This window comes from Chiloscyllium plagiosum, chromosome 37 (genome assembly GCF_004010195.1).
Source record: "Chiloscyllium plagiosum isolate BGI_BamShark_2017 chromosome 37, ASM401019v2, whole genome shotgun sequence".
Lineage (NCBI taxonomy): Eukaryota > Metazoa > Chordata > Chondrichthyes > Orectolobiformes > Hemiscylliidae > Chiloscyllium > Chiloscyllium plagiosum.
The window spans coordinates 32,797,540-32,814,671 of record NC_057746.1 but is presented as its reverse complement, the minus strand read 5'-3'; the positions used below and the strand labels follow the sequence as shown (position 1 = coordinate 32,814,671).

Below are 17,132 nucleotides of genomic sequence, written 5' to 3'. Positions count from 1 at the left end.
GGGGGGGTAGGTGGAAGTCACTGAGTGTGTGACATCAGCGATGATGTGAGGGGCAGAAGTGATGTCATGTGTGGTGCATGAGGAATTGTGAGGGGCGGAAGTGGCTGTGGAAGCGGCCATGATGGGGGTGGAAGTGACATCATCAATTAGTGTGGGGGTGGTGGCGGCTGCACTAGCCGCGTGGCTAATGGTGACTAAACAGTTCCAGAGGCTGGGGGAATCTACTGGAATGTTTGAGGAGCGCTGGTTAGATAAAAGTTTGATGTACTTACAGTTTTTGATGTTTGAGATGGTGTTGAAATACTGTTTGTTGAGAGTGTGAATTTTCCTAAGGATGTAGTACAGAGTGGGTCCTTTGCAATTCTGAGAGAGTGTGGCCCTCAGCTGAGGCAGGGCTGACTGTAGAGAGGTTAGGTGCCAGCACATTGCTGCGAGCGTGGAGCGTAGGATTTTGAAGGAGAACCGTTGCTGGTGTTTTTGAATCTGTCGTTTGTACTGTTTGTCCTGTTCGATTCTGAACTCTGCTGGTTTAATGGTGGTCCTGAGTCCATGTGGGATGAATTGGTTACGGAAGCAGGCACTGAGGAATACATCCTGTCCCTCAGGATTCCCTCCAACAACTTGCCCACCACCACCACCGTCAGGCTCACTGGTCTATATTCCCTGGCTTGTCCTGACCACCCTTCTTAAACAGTGGCACCATGTTAGCCAACCTCCAGTCTTCCGGCATCTCAGCTGTGACTGTTGATGATACAAATATCTCAGCAAGAGCCCCAGCAATCACTTCTGTAGCTTCCCACATAGTTCTAGGGGACACCTGATCAAGTCCTGGGGATTTAACCACCTTTATGCATTTCCAGACATCCAGCACTTCCTCTGTAATTTGGACATTTTGCAAGATGTCACCATCTATTTCCCTACAGTCTATATCTTCCATATCCTTTTCCACAGTAAATACTGATGCAAAATACTCGTTTAGTATCTCCCCCATTTTCTGCGGCTCCACACAAAGGCCAACTTGCTGATCTTTGTGGGGCCCTATTTTCTCCCTAGTTACCCTTTTGTCCTTAACATATTTGTAAAAACCCTTTGGGTTCTCCTTAATTCTATTTGCCAAAGCTATCTCATGTCCCCTTTTTGCCCTCCTGACTTCCCTCTTAAGTATATTCTTACTTCCTTTATACTCTTCTAAGGATACACTCGATCTATTCTGTCCATACCTTACATATGCTTCCTTTTTCTTAACCAAACCCTCAATTTCTTTAGTCATCCAGCATTCCCTATACCTACCAGCCTTTCCTTTCACCCTAACAGGAATATACTTTCTCTGGATTCTTGCTATCTCATTTGTTTTAGATTCTCTAATCTGTGTGGAAACAGGCCCTTCGGCCCAACTAGTCCACACTGACCCTCCAAAGAGTAACCCACCCAGACCCATTCCCCTAACTAATACACCTAACTTTACAAGCAATTTAACATGATCAATTCACCTAACCTGCACATCTTTGGACTGTGGGAAGAAACCCACACAGACACGGGAAGAATATGCAAACTCCACACAGACAGTTGCTTCCCATTTTTCAGCTATACCTTTACTTGCGAACATCTGTCCCCAATCAACTTTCGAAAGTTCTTGCCTAATACCATCAAAATTGGCCTTTCTCCAATTTAGAATTTTAACATTTAGATCTGGTCTATCCTTTTCCATCACTATTTTAAATATAATAGTGATTAGATTTGGGACTCGCTGGCCCCAAAGTGCTCTCCCACTGACACCTCAGTCGCCTGCTCTGACTTATTTCCCAAGAGTAGATCAAGTTTTGCACCTTTTCTAGTAGGTACATCCACAGACTGAATCAGAAAATTTTCTTGTACACACTTAACAAATTCCTCTCCATCTAAACCGTTAACAATCGTGATGGATGGTGAAGCGGGCTTGAAGGGCCGTATGGCCTCCTTTTACTCCATCTTTCATGTTTCTATCAGGATTGATCTGGTCATCCCAAACCCCACTTTGCTGCATTTTCTGGATAACCTTTCATTCCCTTCTTGATCTCAGCCTTGAATATACTCCATGAGTGAAGCTCTGCAGTAAAAAATTCCATAGATTTATGACCCTTTGAGAGAAATTCTTTCTCATCTCTGAGTTAAATGCGTGACCCCTTATTCTGAGATTTTGATGTCTGGTTCTAGACTCTCCAATAGGAGAAACCACTTTTTTGCATCTTTCTAGTTCTGAAGAAGGGTTACATGACCCGAAACATTAACTCTGCTTTCTCCTCACAGATGATGCCTGACTGCTGACTTTTTCCAGTGATTTCTGATTTTGTTTTTCTGTCTATAGCCTGTTACGTCCTCTAACAATCGTAAATGTTTCAACAATACCTCTCGTTCTTCTAAATTCCAAAGAGCACAGGCTCAATCTATTCAACGTCTCCTCATAAGACAGCCCCTCCTTGGCTGGTATCAGCAGCGTGTAATTTCTCTGGATGCCTCCAATTCCAGAATATCTTCCCTTCGATAGTTCACAGTATTCCAGCTGTGGTCTGACTAGTGCTATGTATAGTTTTAGCACAACTTCCCTATTTTTATGCTCTATTCCCTTTGAAATAAAGACCAACATTCCATTTGCCTTACCCGCTGAACTTGGATGCTAGCTTTTTGTGATTCATGGACAATGACCCTCAAATCCCTCTGTTCTGAAGTTTTCTGCAATCTTTCTCTATTTAAATATTCAGTGCCTCTATTCTTCTTGCCAAACTGCATAACCTTACATTTTCCCACATTATATTCAATCTGCCAAGATGTTGCTCATTCACTTAAGCTAAGCTAAAGTGAGGACTGCAGATGCTGGAAACCAGAGTTTAGATCAGAGTAGTGCTGGAAAAGCACAGCAGGTCAGGCAGCATCCGAGGAGCAGGAAAATCGACGTTTCGAGCAAAAGCCCTTCATCAGGAATGGAGGCAAGGAGCCTCCAGGGTGGAGAGATAAATGGGGGAGGGGGGTGGTGGGGAGTTGGCTGGGGAGAAGGTAGCAAAGAGCTGTCACTTAAGGTGTCTGTTTCCCTCTGCAGACCCATTGTGTCTTCCTCACCACTTACCTTCCTACCTATTTTTATAACTTTCAATCAGAAACATTTTTTATGTTATGGATGATACCACCCAGCAGAGAGTTTCCCCCTTCCCCACTGACTGCAGTGTACCTTGGCTTCCTTAGTACCACAATTGGTCAAGTGCTGCGTTGATGTCAAAGGTAGCCTTGTTCAGCTCCTAAGGTTGTCAGGAACTGTGGAACTGAGTGGTCTTGGTGGAAACTAAGGTGTAAGCATCAGTGAGCAGATACTGCTGAATGACTGCCACTTGATAATATTAACAATTAAACCCTCTGACACTTTGTGGATGATTGAGTGTAGATTGATGAGATTGGATTTATCTGTTGTTTGTTCTAGATCAGACATTTCTGGATAATTCTCCACATTGTTGTTCAATTTTGATGCCGGTGTTGTAGTTGCACTGGAATATTCAACTCCGGACACGTAGATTATCAACAGTAAAATTACCCCTGTACTTGGTTCCCTGATATCTCCTGCCCCCCTAACTCCAAGTGTCCTATCCCCACTTCTGGAGTAACCAATTCCCTTCTCAGTTTCATAACAGGTCCCCTCCATCTACTTTATCCTTGATCTCTCTGCTCCTGAAACCCATGAGTCTAATTGATAATCAGCAAAAGACCATAAGATGTTGGAGCAAAATTAGACCATTCGGCCAATCTAGTTTGCTCCACTATTTGGTCATGGCTGATTTGTTTCTCAACGCCATTCACCCGCCTTCTCCCTGCAACCCTTAATCTCCTTACCAATCAAGAGCCTATCTATCTCTGTCTTAAAGATACTCAATGACTTGGTCTCCACACCTCTCTGTAGCAATGAGTTCCACAGATTCACTACCCTCTGGCTGAAGAACTTCCTCATCTTGGTTCTAAAGGGTATCTCTTCACTCTGAGGTTTTGCCCTCGAGTCCTATCTCTCCCACCAGTGAAAACAGCTTCATCATGTCCAGTCTACTCAAGCTTGTCAGTGTTCTGTAAGTTTCAATCTAATCTCCCTCCTCAATTTTCTAAAATCCATCGAATATAGACTCAGAGCCTCAATTGTTCATCATATGATAAACCCTTCAACCCTGGCATTATTCTTAGAAACCTCCTCTGAACCCCCTCCATCCTGAGATGCAGGGCCCAAAACTGCTCACGATGTTCCAGATGTGTTCTAAACAAAGCGTCAGACAACCTCAGCAGTACATCTCTGCCTTTGTTTTCTCACCCTCTTGAAATGAATGCCAACATTGCATTTGCCTTCCTAACTGTGAACTGAACCTGCTTGTTAACCTTAAGGGGATCCTGAACTGAGACTCCCAAGTCCCTTTGCACTTCAGATTTCTGAAGCCTTTCCCCATTTAGAAAATAATCAACACTACTTTTCTTCTGACCAAAATGTATAAGTTCACGTAGGTTTAAACTAGTTTGGTAAGGGGGTGGTAACCAGAGCTACATATCTGAGGGAGGGTAGTTGTAGATCAGGCAGTAATAAGGTGTAGTGAATCTTTCGGGAAGGTTTTTCACGTGATGAAACAAAGGGATCAGTTAAAGTGTGTCTGCTTTAACGCAAGGAGTGTCAGAAATAAGAGTGATGAACTTAGAGCATGGATCAGCACTTGGGGCTACTATGTTGTGGCCATAATGGAGAGGTGGGTTTCACAGGGGCAGGAATAAAAGCAAATTACTGCAGATGCTGGAATCTGAAACCAAAAGAGAAAGTGCTGGAAAATTTCAGCAGGTCTGGCAGCATCTGTAAGGAGAGAAGAGAGCTGACGTTTCGAGTCTAACTGTAACAAAGGGTCAGTTAGACTCAAAATGTCAGCTCTCTTCTCTCCTTACAGATGCTGCCAGACCTGCTGAGACTTTGCAGCATTTTCTCTTTTGTGTTCACAGGGGCAGGAATGGTTTCTAGATGTTCCAGACTTTAGAAAGTTGAAAAAGAACAGGGAGGGTGGAAAAAAGAGGAGGGGTGTAGCATTGCTAATTAGAGAGTCATCACAGCTACAGAAACAAAGGTTGTCGAGGAAGGTTGGTCTACTCAGTCAGAATGGGTGGAGATTAGGGACAGCAAGGGAGCAGCTACCTCATTGGGGGTTTTCTACAGACCCTCTAATAGCAGTAGGGAGATTTAAGAACCCATAGGCCAGCAGAATTTGGAAAAAATGCAGATGTAACAGAGTTGTTGTTGTGGATGACTTCAACTTTCGGAATATTGACTGGAACCTCCTTAGTGCAGATGGTTTGGATGGATCCGTTTCCTTATTCAGCACGGAGACAGGCCGACGAGGGGAGAAGCCTTTTGGCTTTGGTGCTCGGCAATGAGCCCGGGTCGGTGTCAAATCTCGCTGTGGGAGAACACTTTGGTGACAGTGACAACAACTGCCTCACATTTACCATAGCCTTGGAGAAGGAAAGGAGCAGTTACCAATGGAAGATATTTAATTGGGGAAAAGGAAATTATGACACTATCAGACAGGAGTTGGGAAGTACAGATTGGGAGCAATTGTTCCACAAAAAGGGCACAACAGACATGAAGACTGTTTAAGGAGTAGTTGTTGTGAGTGATGTACAAATTTGTTCCTCTGAGACAGGTAAGAAGGAGTAAGATTAAGGAACCTTGGATGATGAAAACAGAGGAGCTTCTCGTCAAAAGGAAGAAGGCAGCTTACGTAAGGTGGAGGAAGCAAGGATCTAGCACAGCTTTACAGGCTGAATAGAAAGGAGCTCAGAAATGGACTGAGAAGAGCCAGGAGGGGGCACAAAAAAGGCTTGGCAAGAAGGATTAGGGAGAACCCAAAGGCATTTTACTCATACATGAGGAATAAGAGAATGATCAGGGAGATGGTTGGGCTGGTCAGGGATAGCTGAGGGAACTTGTGCATGCAGTCTGAATACAAAGGAGAAGCCCTAAATCAATATTTTGCTTCAGTTTTCTCTAAGGAAAGGGACTTTGTTGTGAATGAGAACTTTGAGGAGCTGGGAAGCAGGTTTAACAGATCAAGATTGATGAAGTTGATGTGCTGGGAATTTTGGCAAACATTAAGATTGATAAGTCCCCAGGGCCAAACCAGATTTATCCTAGACTGCTCCGGGAAGTGAGAAAGGAGGTTGCTAAGCTGTTGGTGAAAATATTTGCTTTCCCGCTATCTATGGGAGTCGTACCAGAGGATTGTAAGGAGGCAAATGTTGTTCCTCTTTTCAAGACGGGTAATAGGGAAATACCTGGCAATTACAGACCAGCCAGTCTTACGCCTGTGGTCAGCAAGGTTTTGGAAAGAATTCAGAGGGATAGGATTTATGACTATTTGGAAAAGCATATCGTGATTAAAGGCAGTCAGCATGGCTTTGTGAGGGGCAGGTCATACCTCACAAATCTTATTGAGTTCTTCGAGGAAATGACAAGACAGGTCGACGAAGGTCAAGCAATGGATGTGGTGTATATGGACTTCAGCAAGGCATTTGATAGGATTCCCCATGGTCAGCTCATTCATAAAGTCAGGAGGTATGGGATGCAGGGAGATTTGGCTGTCTGGATTCAGAATTGGTTGGCTGACAGAAGGCAGAGAGTGGTTGCAGATGGAAAGTATTCTGCCTGGAGGTGAGTGGTCCCGCAGGGCTCTGTTCTTGGGCCTCTGCTCTTTGTAGTTTTTATAAATGACTTGGATGAGGAGGTTGAGGGGTGGGTTAGTAAATTTGCAGATGACACTTTGGTTGAAGGTGTTGTTGATAGTATTGAGGGCTACTGCAGGCTGCAGCGCGATGTAGATAGGATGCAAAGCTGTGCTGAGAAATGGCAGATGGAGTTCAACCTGGATAAATACGAAGTGATGCATATGGGAAGGTTGAACTTGAATGCTGAATATAGGAGGAGGAACAGAGGGATCTTGGTGTTCAAGTACATAGATCCCTCAAAGTTACCAGCCAAGTGGATAGGGTTGTTAAGAAAGCATATGGTGTTTTGGCTTTCATTAGCAAGGTGATCGAGTTTAAGAGGTTTTGCTGCAGCTGTACAAGTCCCTGGTGAGACCACACTTGGAATATTGTGTCCAGTTCTGGTTTCCCTACTATAGGAAAGATACAGAGACTTTGGAGAGGGTGCAAAGAAGGTTTACCAGGATGCTGGCTGGACTGGAGGGCTTGTCTTACGAAGAAAGGTTGACTAAGTTCGGACTTTTCTGTCTGGATAGAAGGAGGAAGTGAGGTGACCTGATCGAGGTAATACAAGGTAATGAGACGCATGGATAGAGTCAATAGCTAGAGACTTTTCCCCAGGGCAGGATTGACTAGCAAGAGGGGTCATAGTTTTATGATATTAAGAGGAAGGTGTAGAGGAGATGTCAGAGGTAGAGAGTTGTGAATGCATGATTTGTGTTTGCAGCGGTAATGGTGGAAGCAGAGTCATTAGGGACATTTAAGTGACTGCTGGACTTGCACATGGATAGCAGTGAATTGAGGGGTGCGTAGGTTCTGTTACTTCATTTTAGATTTAGAATAATCCTCGGCACAACATTGTGGGCCGAAGGACCTGTTCTGTGCTGAACTTTTCTATGATCTATGTTCTTTGTCACATTTTATTCCATCTGTCACGTCTTTGTTCACTCACTTAGCATGTCCAAGTCCTCTTGCAGCCTCCCAACTTCCTTAACATTTATCTGTCCCTCCACTTATTTTTGTGTCACCTGCAAACCTAGCAGCAATGCCCTCAATAGAATTCCTAAAGTATGGAAGCAATCCTTTCAAACCATCAAGTCAACACAAACCCTCTAAAGAGCATCCCACCCTGTCCCTGTAACCCCGCATTTCCCATAGTGAATCCACCTAACCTACACTTCCCTGGATACTACATGGCCAATCAACCTAATCTGCACATCTTTGGATTGTGGAGGAAACTGGAGCACCTGGAGGAAACCCACATAGACACAGGGAAAATGCAAACTCCACACAGACATTTGCCCGAGGGTGGATTCGAACCTGGCTCCCTGGCCTGTGAGGCAACAGTACTAAGCACTGAGTCACCACGCTGCCCATTTTGTTCAGATTATTAATGTAGAACATCCTCAAAGAATTCTAACAGGTTTGTTAGGCGTGACCTCCTCTTGACAAAACTGTGTACTATACCATGCATTTTCAAGTACTTTGCAACCTCAGCCTTAACAGTGGACTCTAAAATCATATCAATCACTGAGGTCAGGCCAACCACCCTATAATTTCCTGTTTTCTGCCTTCCTCCCTTCGTAACTGGGAATGTTACATGATTCACTTTTCAATCTCCTGGAACCCTCACCCTGACGCCATGTTTCCTGAAGGATCATGACCAATGTGCAGTATTTTTCTTTGATGTGGAAGTGCCGGTGTTGGACTGGAGTGGACAAAGTTAAAAATCTCACAACACCAGGTTATAGTCTAACAGGTACAAGCTTTTGGAGCTCTGCTCCTTTGACACTAGCTACCTGATGAAGGAGCAGCGCTCCAAAAGCTTGTGGTTCCAAATAAACCTATTCGACTATAACCTGATGTTGTGTGATTTTTGACTTTCTTTGATCTGATAGTGAGCTGCAATACTATGTCACCTAATGTCATTGAATCTCAGATTAAAGGAGCTATTTAAGTTTCTCTCATTGTTTAATAACTGACTATAACTTTCTTGTTGATCTATTAATCTCGACCAATTTATTTTTTGCAGTTTTTGCACTAACGGATATAATCCACGAAACACGGAAATACATGCATGGAGCCATATTTGACACTGTTTTATTGGATGGAGATATGAAAGAAGTTAAAGACAATCAAAAAATCCAGTGGTCCTTTTTTGATCGTACACATAAGACCTTAATATTGTTCCACTCTGTTGGTTCTGACGCTGGTTCTTTATCTTCATATTATCAACATCGATGTACGTATTACTCAACGAATGGAAGCCTGGAGCTGCAGCGGTTGGAGATTTCTGACAGTGGTGTTTATCAGCTGAGTGTAGAAGGATATTACAGTGATTCACCAGCAAAAATTTATAGTTACTTAATATTTCTAGAGGTTGAAGGTGCGTGCCCTTGGTTCACTAGATCACATTATATGGGGCATGCAGAACACAGTATCAGGTGCCTACCATCCTCAGATCCAAATTTCCTGTCTTTATCTGCAGTGAAGATGGCTTTCTCCATGCTATGAGATCAATTCTGTTCTTTTGTCAATGTGCTATCTGTCACTGTCTCACACACAATTGTCAAGAGGGATTTAAGGAATATTTTATAATCTTTATTCAGACATCTCACTTTATCTTCCAACACCTTTATCTTTCCACAGTCTACGTCTTCATAACATTCTATTGCCTTTTCTGTCTCTCACTCTACCTTGTTTTCTTTCTCCGTCTCTCATTTATTGATACTATTTTTCACCCTCTATCGTTCACTCACACATTCTCAGAATGTGTCAGTTCTGTCACTCTCATGCTCTTGCTCAATCTCAAGTCCCCATCTTTATTGGTCTTCCTCATTCTGTTGGTTTTAGTGTCTCATATCTGTCTATCACTTTGTCTGACTCTCATTCTGTCTGTTCCTCATTCTATTCACCCCAATGCTGTCACAATCTGCCACAATCTTTCCTCAACCATTCTCGCACTCTCATCCCCAATTTCAACTCCTCATATTCTTCTTTAATCCTTGTAACTCACTCACTCAATTACGCTTTCTCCAAGTAAATTTTCCACATAGGTTTCTCTAAATAAAGTGATGAAATTATTTCAGCGATCTGAGGGTGGATAATCCTTGGCATTTCCCACCTGAATGGAAAATCTTTTTTATGAAGTTAATGCTACTAATTAATTGAAGGTTTGATGGACAAAATGATCTTTCTTCAAATAGTTTAAGAATGACTTAATTTTGCCTACTGATGTGGACAGTCTGGAAATGTGGCATGTGCAGTTTTGGTGAAGAGAAATATGATAGACCATGGTGCTTAGAAACTTGATGTTGTAAATAGTATGTATGTCATTTCTGTGTATACATTCACAAAGAAGAAGCGGCAGACCTTTGACCCAGTGACACATGCGATATATTTCCAATTCAGGACAATGAGTGGTTTGGAGGGGAACTTGCAGGGTGGGGTGTTCCCATGTAATGCTGCCCTTGTCCGTCTGATGGTAGTGGTTGTGAGTTTGGAAGGTGCTCCCTTTGGATCTTTAGTAAATTTCTGCATCAAATCTTGCAGGTGGTACACATTGCTGCTACTGAACCTCCATGGTGGAGGGAGTAGATGTTTGTGGTTGTGGTACCAATCAAGCAGTTCTGGATGGTGTCAAACTTCTTTAGTGTTGTTGGAGCTGCACTCATCCAGGTCAGTGAGAATCTTTTTCCACGTATGGAGTCAGCTATTACAAGGGGGCATAGCTTTAAATTAAGGGGTGGTAGGTATAGGACAGATGTTAGGGGTAGGTTTTTACTCAGCGAGTCGTGAGTTCATGGAATGCCCTACCAGTAGCAGTGGTGGACTCTCCTTCATTATGGGCATTTAAGCGGGCATTGGATAGGCATATGGAGGATAGTGGGCTAGTGTAGGTTAGGTGGGCTTGGATCGGCGCAACATCGAGGGCCGAAGGGCCTGTACTGCGCTGTATTCTTCTATGTTCTATGTCAGTGGGGAGTATTCCATCACACTGCTGACATGTGCTTTGTAGATTGTGGACAGGCTTTGGAGAGTCAGGAGGTGAATTAATCCGACCACAGTATTCCTATACTGTGACCCTCCTGTTTGCAGTTCCTGCAGATGGTCACTTTGCAATCCGCCAGCACATGTCCCGACTTCCCGTAGGCTGGGCACACTTTCGGCTGCCCTGCATATGTCAGGTAGCCTCTGCTCCCTCCAATTGCAAAGCTCGAGGGTGGGTGGAGAATGTTCCCATTGTCATCGACCCTCAGAGTTACCCTGACCTGCCGCTTACTGGTCCAGATCCCAAAGGGGTCGATCACATCAGTGGCTTCTCCCTCAACTTGGACGTACCTTCCCAGGAAGGTCAGGACATCAGTGCTGGAACATAGGGGTTGTACATATGGATTGTAACAACCCGACTCCTCTGTGCAGGAAGCACACACAATGGGGTTGCCGACAAGAATGGAGAACAGCGGCTCCCCTTCCTTTTCCTTGAAGACCTTCAGGAGCTGTTCGCACTGCTTCAATTTCTGAAGGTCACATCAAAGTAGCCTGCCCCAGGGAAATCCTGCAGGCAGTACATGTCCGCTGCAGCGAACCCACAGCATCCTAGCAATACCTTCTTAATAAACAGGATCCGATCCACTGGTGTATGACCCTCTACCTTCTTCACAGTCACCCGGACTGTGTTTCGAACTCCCTGCCCAGGGTTGCGGACAGCTGATGAGGTCAATGCTATCACTGAGCCATCATTGATGTTACAGCTGAGTAGCTTGCCATTTCATATTTCATTTCAGAGTCAATTACTGTTGGTCTGGAGTCACATCTAGGTGAGATCAGGTAAGAGTGGCATTTCCTTTTCCAGGAGGGCATTGGTTTAGGTGAGGGACATTGGATTCCCTACACTGCAGACTGTTATTCAAGAGGAATTAATTCACTGTCTTGGCAAATGTTATCCAGGAGGAATGCAATCACTGCACTGGAGAGTATTATTCGAAGGAGTAGATGTACCACACTAGAGCAGACTAGCTTCATTGTAATGGAGAGTGGTATTTGGGAGGAGATAAGTAAGTACACTGGCGATTGTTATTCAGGGGGTGATGTTTCATTATTTGGACAGTAACCCTTGATCCCTTTACTATCAAGAACATAAAAGCTCTGTCTTAAAAGCACTCAATAACTTGGCCTCCACAGCCTTCTGCTGCAATGAGTTCCACAGTTTAACCACTCTCTGGCTGAAGAAATTCCTCCTCATCTCAGTTCTAAAGGGTCGCCCCTTCACTCTGAGGTTGTGCGCTTGGATCTTAGTGTGTCCTGTTAGTGGAAACATCTCCACATCCACTCTATCCATGCCTCTTAGTATTCTATAAGTTTCAGTCAGATACCCCGTCCTTCTAAATTCCATTGAGTACAGTTCCAGGGTCCTTCACCCACTCTGCATATAACAAACCGTTCATCCCTGGGATCATTGTTGTTAACCTCCTGTGGACCCCTCTCCCCATATCCTTCCTTAGATTCAGGGTCCAGAACTGCTCATAGTATTCCAAATGCGTTCTGACCAGAACCTAAGCAGTCCATCTCTGTTCTTGTTTTCTAGCCCTCTTGAAATGAATGCTAACATTGCATTTCCCTTCCTAAATGCCAATTGAACCTGCATGTTAACCTTAAGAGAATCCTAAACTAGGACTCCCAAGTTCCTTTGTGCTTCAGATTTCTGAAGCCTTTCCCCATTTAGAAAATAGTTTATGCCTCTTCCTACCAAAGTGTGTAACCTCATTCTTTCCCATGTATTCCATCTGCCACTTCTTTGCCGATTCGCCTAGCCTGTCCAAGTCCTTCTGCAGCCTCCCTTCTTCCTCCGCATTACCTGTCCCTCCACATACCTTTCTGTCATCTGCAAACTTAGCAACAGTTCCTTCGTCCAGATAGTTAATGTATAATGTGAGCAGTCCCAACGCATACCCCTGCGGCACTCCGCTAGTCACAGGCTGCCATCCTGAGAATGACCATTTTATTCTTATTCTCTGCCTTCTGCGGGTAACTTAGCCACTATCTTTGTCCCTAGCACCATGGACTTTTAATATAGAACATTGAAAAATACAGCACACAACAGGCCCTTTGGCCCACGATGTTATGCCGAGGTTTAATCCTAATGTAAAAGATAATAACTTAACCTACGCACCCCTCAACTCACTGCCATCCATGTGCATGTCCAGCAGTCACTTAGATGTCCCAAATGACTCTGCTTTTATCTTATTTAGCAGCCTCTTATGTGGCACCTCATCAATGGCCTTCCAAAATCCAAAAAACTCACATCCACTGACTCTCCTTTGTCAAACTTGCTCATTACCTCTTCAAAGAATGTAATTCAGGAGAAGTTGTATCACTCTTTCAACAGTGGGATTGAGGAAGAATAGATTCATTGTTGTGGAAAGTTGTTCAGGATAAATGGATACACTGCACTGGGCAGGACAACAAGAATTGTGGATTACCTGCAGTGAAGAATGGGATTCAGGAGGAGAGGAATCACTGCACTGGACTGTGTCATTATTGGGAAATTGGCTCATGGTAGTGGGCAGTAGGATTCAAGAATTGTGGATTAACTGCACTGAATAATGGAACTCACTAGAAGCACATTCTCTGCACTGGACAGTGTCATTCAAGAGGATGGATTGGCTACACTGGAGGATTGGATTAATCATACCTGAAAGTGTTTTCCAGGAGAATAACACTGGATAGTATCATTAAGTAGGAATGGTTTCACAACACTGGAGAGTGTTTTCAAGGTGAAGGAGATTTACTGCAGTGGTGGGTGTTGTTCAGGAGGTGTGGTTTCATTCTACTAGAAAGTGGCATTAGGTAGGAGTTATTTCACTGCAATGAATGGTGTATTTGGGATCAGTGAACTCAATTAATTTGAGATTGATATTCAGGAGGATTGTATCTCTGTACTTGACAATGAGATTCAGGAATATTGGATTCACTGAACTGGAGTGTGTTATTCAGTATGTCTAGTTTTGAATCTGTGAAATGCATTTGACAGAAAACCATATAAAAGGTAACTGCTTGTGGGTGATTTATTTGCATGACTAGGGAACTGGGTCATTCATTGACAATAACAGACCAAAGGATTTTGGACCAGAATTATCAGTCCTTTTAAGCTTGTGTACCATTTCAGAAGATCAGTACTGATCTGACGGTAGTCCCAATTCCATTTTCTTGCCCCTGTTACTGTGCACTCCACCTCCACGCATGCAAGCACGTGCGTGCGCCCACACACACACCCACCCCCACATCTTTGCTTCCTTGTCTTTCGAAATTGACTTGGGGTGTGCAGGTAATTTTAAGGTTTGCAGGCTTACAACTAATGTCATGTATTGTTTTCCCAGCTGATATTATTACTGAGCAAGTCAGATCTCAGCTGCACTCTGGATTGATACATTATATTTGTGTTATTTTTATTTCAAACAGGTGATCTTTCACTGAAACAAAACATAAGTTGATTCGAGTTTGGTTTCAACAATAAAATAGATGTTCGTTCCATCAAAGAAAATAAAAAATGAAATAGAATAAATCTGAACAGTGAGATATAGTTTAGATTAATCCTAAAATAAACTCCTTTGCAGCTTTCAAGAGCATGCCTTACATATTACACCAGAAAACAAAATTACTTTATCTTAATACCTTGATAAGTTTAATTTAATTGTAACTTCAACTTCCAGTCTGGAAAATCAGATAGCATTTTCTTGGAGCTTTCAACTCCTGAGTTTAGAATTTTGTCTGCTTCAATCTTGGGATTTATCTAGGCAATTCTGATTTGGCACTGTTCCTAACCTCCTCACATTAAAATAATCTATTATTCTGTCTTCTCCTTTCTCAGGAGCATTGATTTATATATATCTTCATCCAAAGACTTCTGTAAAACTGGAAATTTAAGAGGAAACGTTTTTAAGATTTGCATGTTCCCATAAGTTTAAAACATTCTTACTCTCTTTATCTTGTTCATTCATAAACCTCTCCTGTTGTGCTCAAAATCCCATTTGTTCTGAAGCTGTTTTAAAATGAATCACCATGGCTCCAAAAATACCTTAAAGTTAATCATTAAACTCTTCAGACACAAAAAAACCCCTTGTGTCACTAATTCAAAATTCAAAGACACTATTTTAAAAAAAACAATTATATTAATATAATGAATCACTGCATCTATACCATGCCTCCCCCCACAGGAGAATGAAAATACTCTACATCTTAAGGAGGCATTTTCATATAAATGATCTGAACACTACCTCTGTGTCATACAAAAAATAGGAAAGGATTTATTATTATTTTACAGGAATTACATGGGTACCACATATCCCAGTATCCTCCATATCTACTCTTGATAGAATCCAGTAACATTTTCTTTTACAGGCACACAAAAAAAATTCAAATTATGTACTTGGAGAATTATACTCCATTGAAATAATCATAAGTTCTTGTACCAAAGATTAAATGATTATAGCCATTTATAAATAATTATTTATTCCAAGCTGTTGCTAATGTATGCTTCAAAATTAAGTCACACCAGAACAAGACTCAATATTTCTTTTTCGATGTGTTACAACACAGGGTAAACCCCTCTGCTAATTTAAACCAGCAACACAGAAAAGATTCACCCCGTGCTGTATTCTGTTAAAATTTGAGAGGCAAAGAACTATTCCAAAAGTCGTTACTTAAAGTAAAAAATTATTCTTTAAGTCTAATAGAATATTGACTACAACTATTTACAACTCCTTTCTCTTAAACCTATCTTTTATCTCCTACTCTACACTACTAGTCCGAAAACAAAAATCATGATTTATGAAAAAATAATCACGTTTCAAACCCAGTCAGCTTTGCCGAGTTGCCTGTATAGATTTTCCTCTGTAGATCCTCTCCAGGTTGGTTTTGATGTTTTGCTGTGCAAACTCCTTCCCCAGACAGGTACCTCTCAGGGAACTCTTAAACTAGCAGCCAATATATATGTTGGTCTTTTGGCTGTTATCTCTCAAATGTTCAGAAATATCCTGTTTTATAACCCAAAACGTCAGATTGTAGAAATTATTATTTAAACTGATTGGCCAAATTTGAATTTGTTTTGTCACACGGCAACCCAGCTTCTCTGTTTTAGTTGACCATATGTTACATTGTTACCTTGTTCAGAACACCTTGTTCTGTGACAAGCCGTTTTGCTAGCTTTTCGACTCTCTTAAAGGTACAGTACCTCTACATCTTCATGACACCTCCTCCCTTAACAAAAAATGAACCATCATAATGAAAAGATGGCTTCATTTTTTCCCTCTATTCCTTAACTACAATATCATGATATACACATGACTTTAATCTAGGTTCATATTAACTTCTACCCACACAAATATAAAATGTTGAATAGATACCAATCATATCTTTATCTGTGAACACATCTGCGATTAATTCTTACGACCCGCAACATGTACGATTTGTAAATTAATGTAACATGAGACTCCAATGAAATAGCCTCATAGTCTTTAAAGCATTCCAAGAATGTGAGAGGATTGTTATCCGTGTACACAACCATTTCCCAACACATTGTTTGTGACATACACATTAAAATTTTGTGAGGCCAGTACCAAATTCAGTTCTTTTTCAATCGTGGAATAATTTCTGGTGGATGTTGAGTTTCTTTGAGAAGTAACCAACTGGCCGTTCAATCCCGTCATCAGCTTCCTGTAGGAATACAACTCCAACTCCTATGTCACTAGCGTTGATGGCAACTTTAAAAGGTTTTGAAGTTTGGTGTAGCTAAAACTGGTGTGGTGGTTAATATTGCTTTCAAATGGTCGAATGCCTCCTGCATTGTTCTGTCCACTGAAGCTTTGTGTTCTTCAGCAAATCGGTTAACAGTGCCATTACACTGCTGAAGTTTGGAACAAACTTCTGATAGAATCCGCTTAGCCCTAATAATTGAAGCACCTCTTTCTTTGAGGTTGGTAATGAAAATTCCTTGATGACGTTCGTCTTTGCGTTCCGTGGGGTCAACCTTTCATGACAATAGACAATAGGTGCAGGAGTAGGCCATTCAGCCCTTCGAGCCTGCACCGCCATTCAATATGATCATGGTTGATCATTCCTAATCAGTATCCTCTTCCTGCCTTATCTCCATAACCCTTGATTCCACTATCTTTGAGAACTCTATCCAACTCTTTCTTAAATGAATCCAGAGACTGGGCCTCCACTGCCCTCTGGGACAGAGCATTCCACACAGCCACCACTCTCTGGGTGAACAAGTTTCTCCTCATCTCTGTCCTAAATGGCCTACCCCGTATTTCTAAGCTGTGTCCTCTGCTTCGGGACTCACCCATCAGCGGAAACATGTTTCCTGCCTCCAGAATGTCCAATCC

At 42.4% G+C, this 17,132-nt stretch overlaps 1 protein-coding gene across 4 annotated transcripts in view; it reads left to right on the top strand.

The window, feature by feature from the left end:
• The first annotated feature begins 144 nt into the window (after positions 1-144).
• Positions 145-17,132, top strand: part of LOC122541480 (hepatocyte cell adhesion molecule-like) — a 170,714-nt gene continuing 153,726 nt past the window's right edge. For all 4 annotated transcript variants that reach the window (XM_043678279.1, XM_043678282.1, XM_043678281.1 and 1 more), the window contains exons 1-2: positions 145-246; positions 8,777-9,130. In XM_043678279.1, coding sequence (XP_043534214.1) covers positions 8,818-9,130 — 313 coding nt within the window. In that variant the 5' untranslated portion in view covers positions 145-246; positions 8,777-8,817. The remainder of the gene's footprint in view (positions 247-8,776; positions 9,131-17,132) is intronic.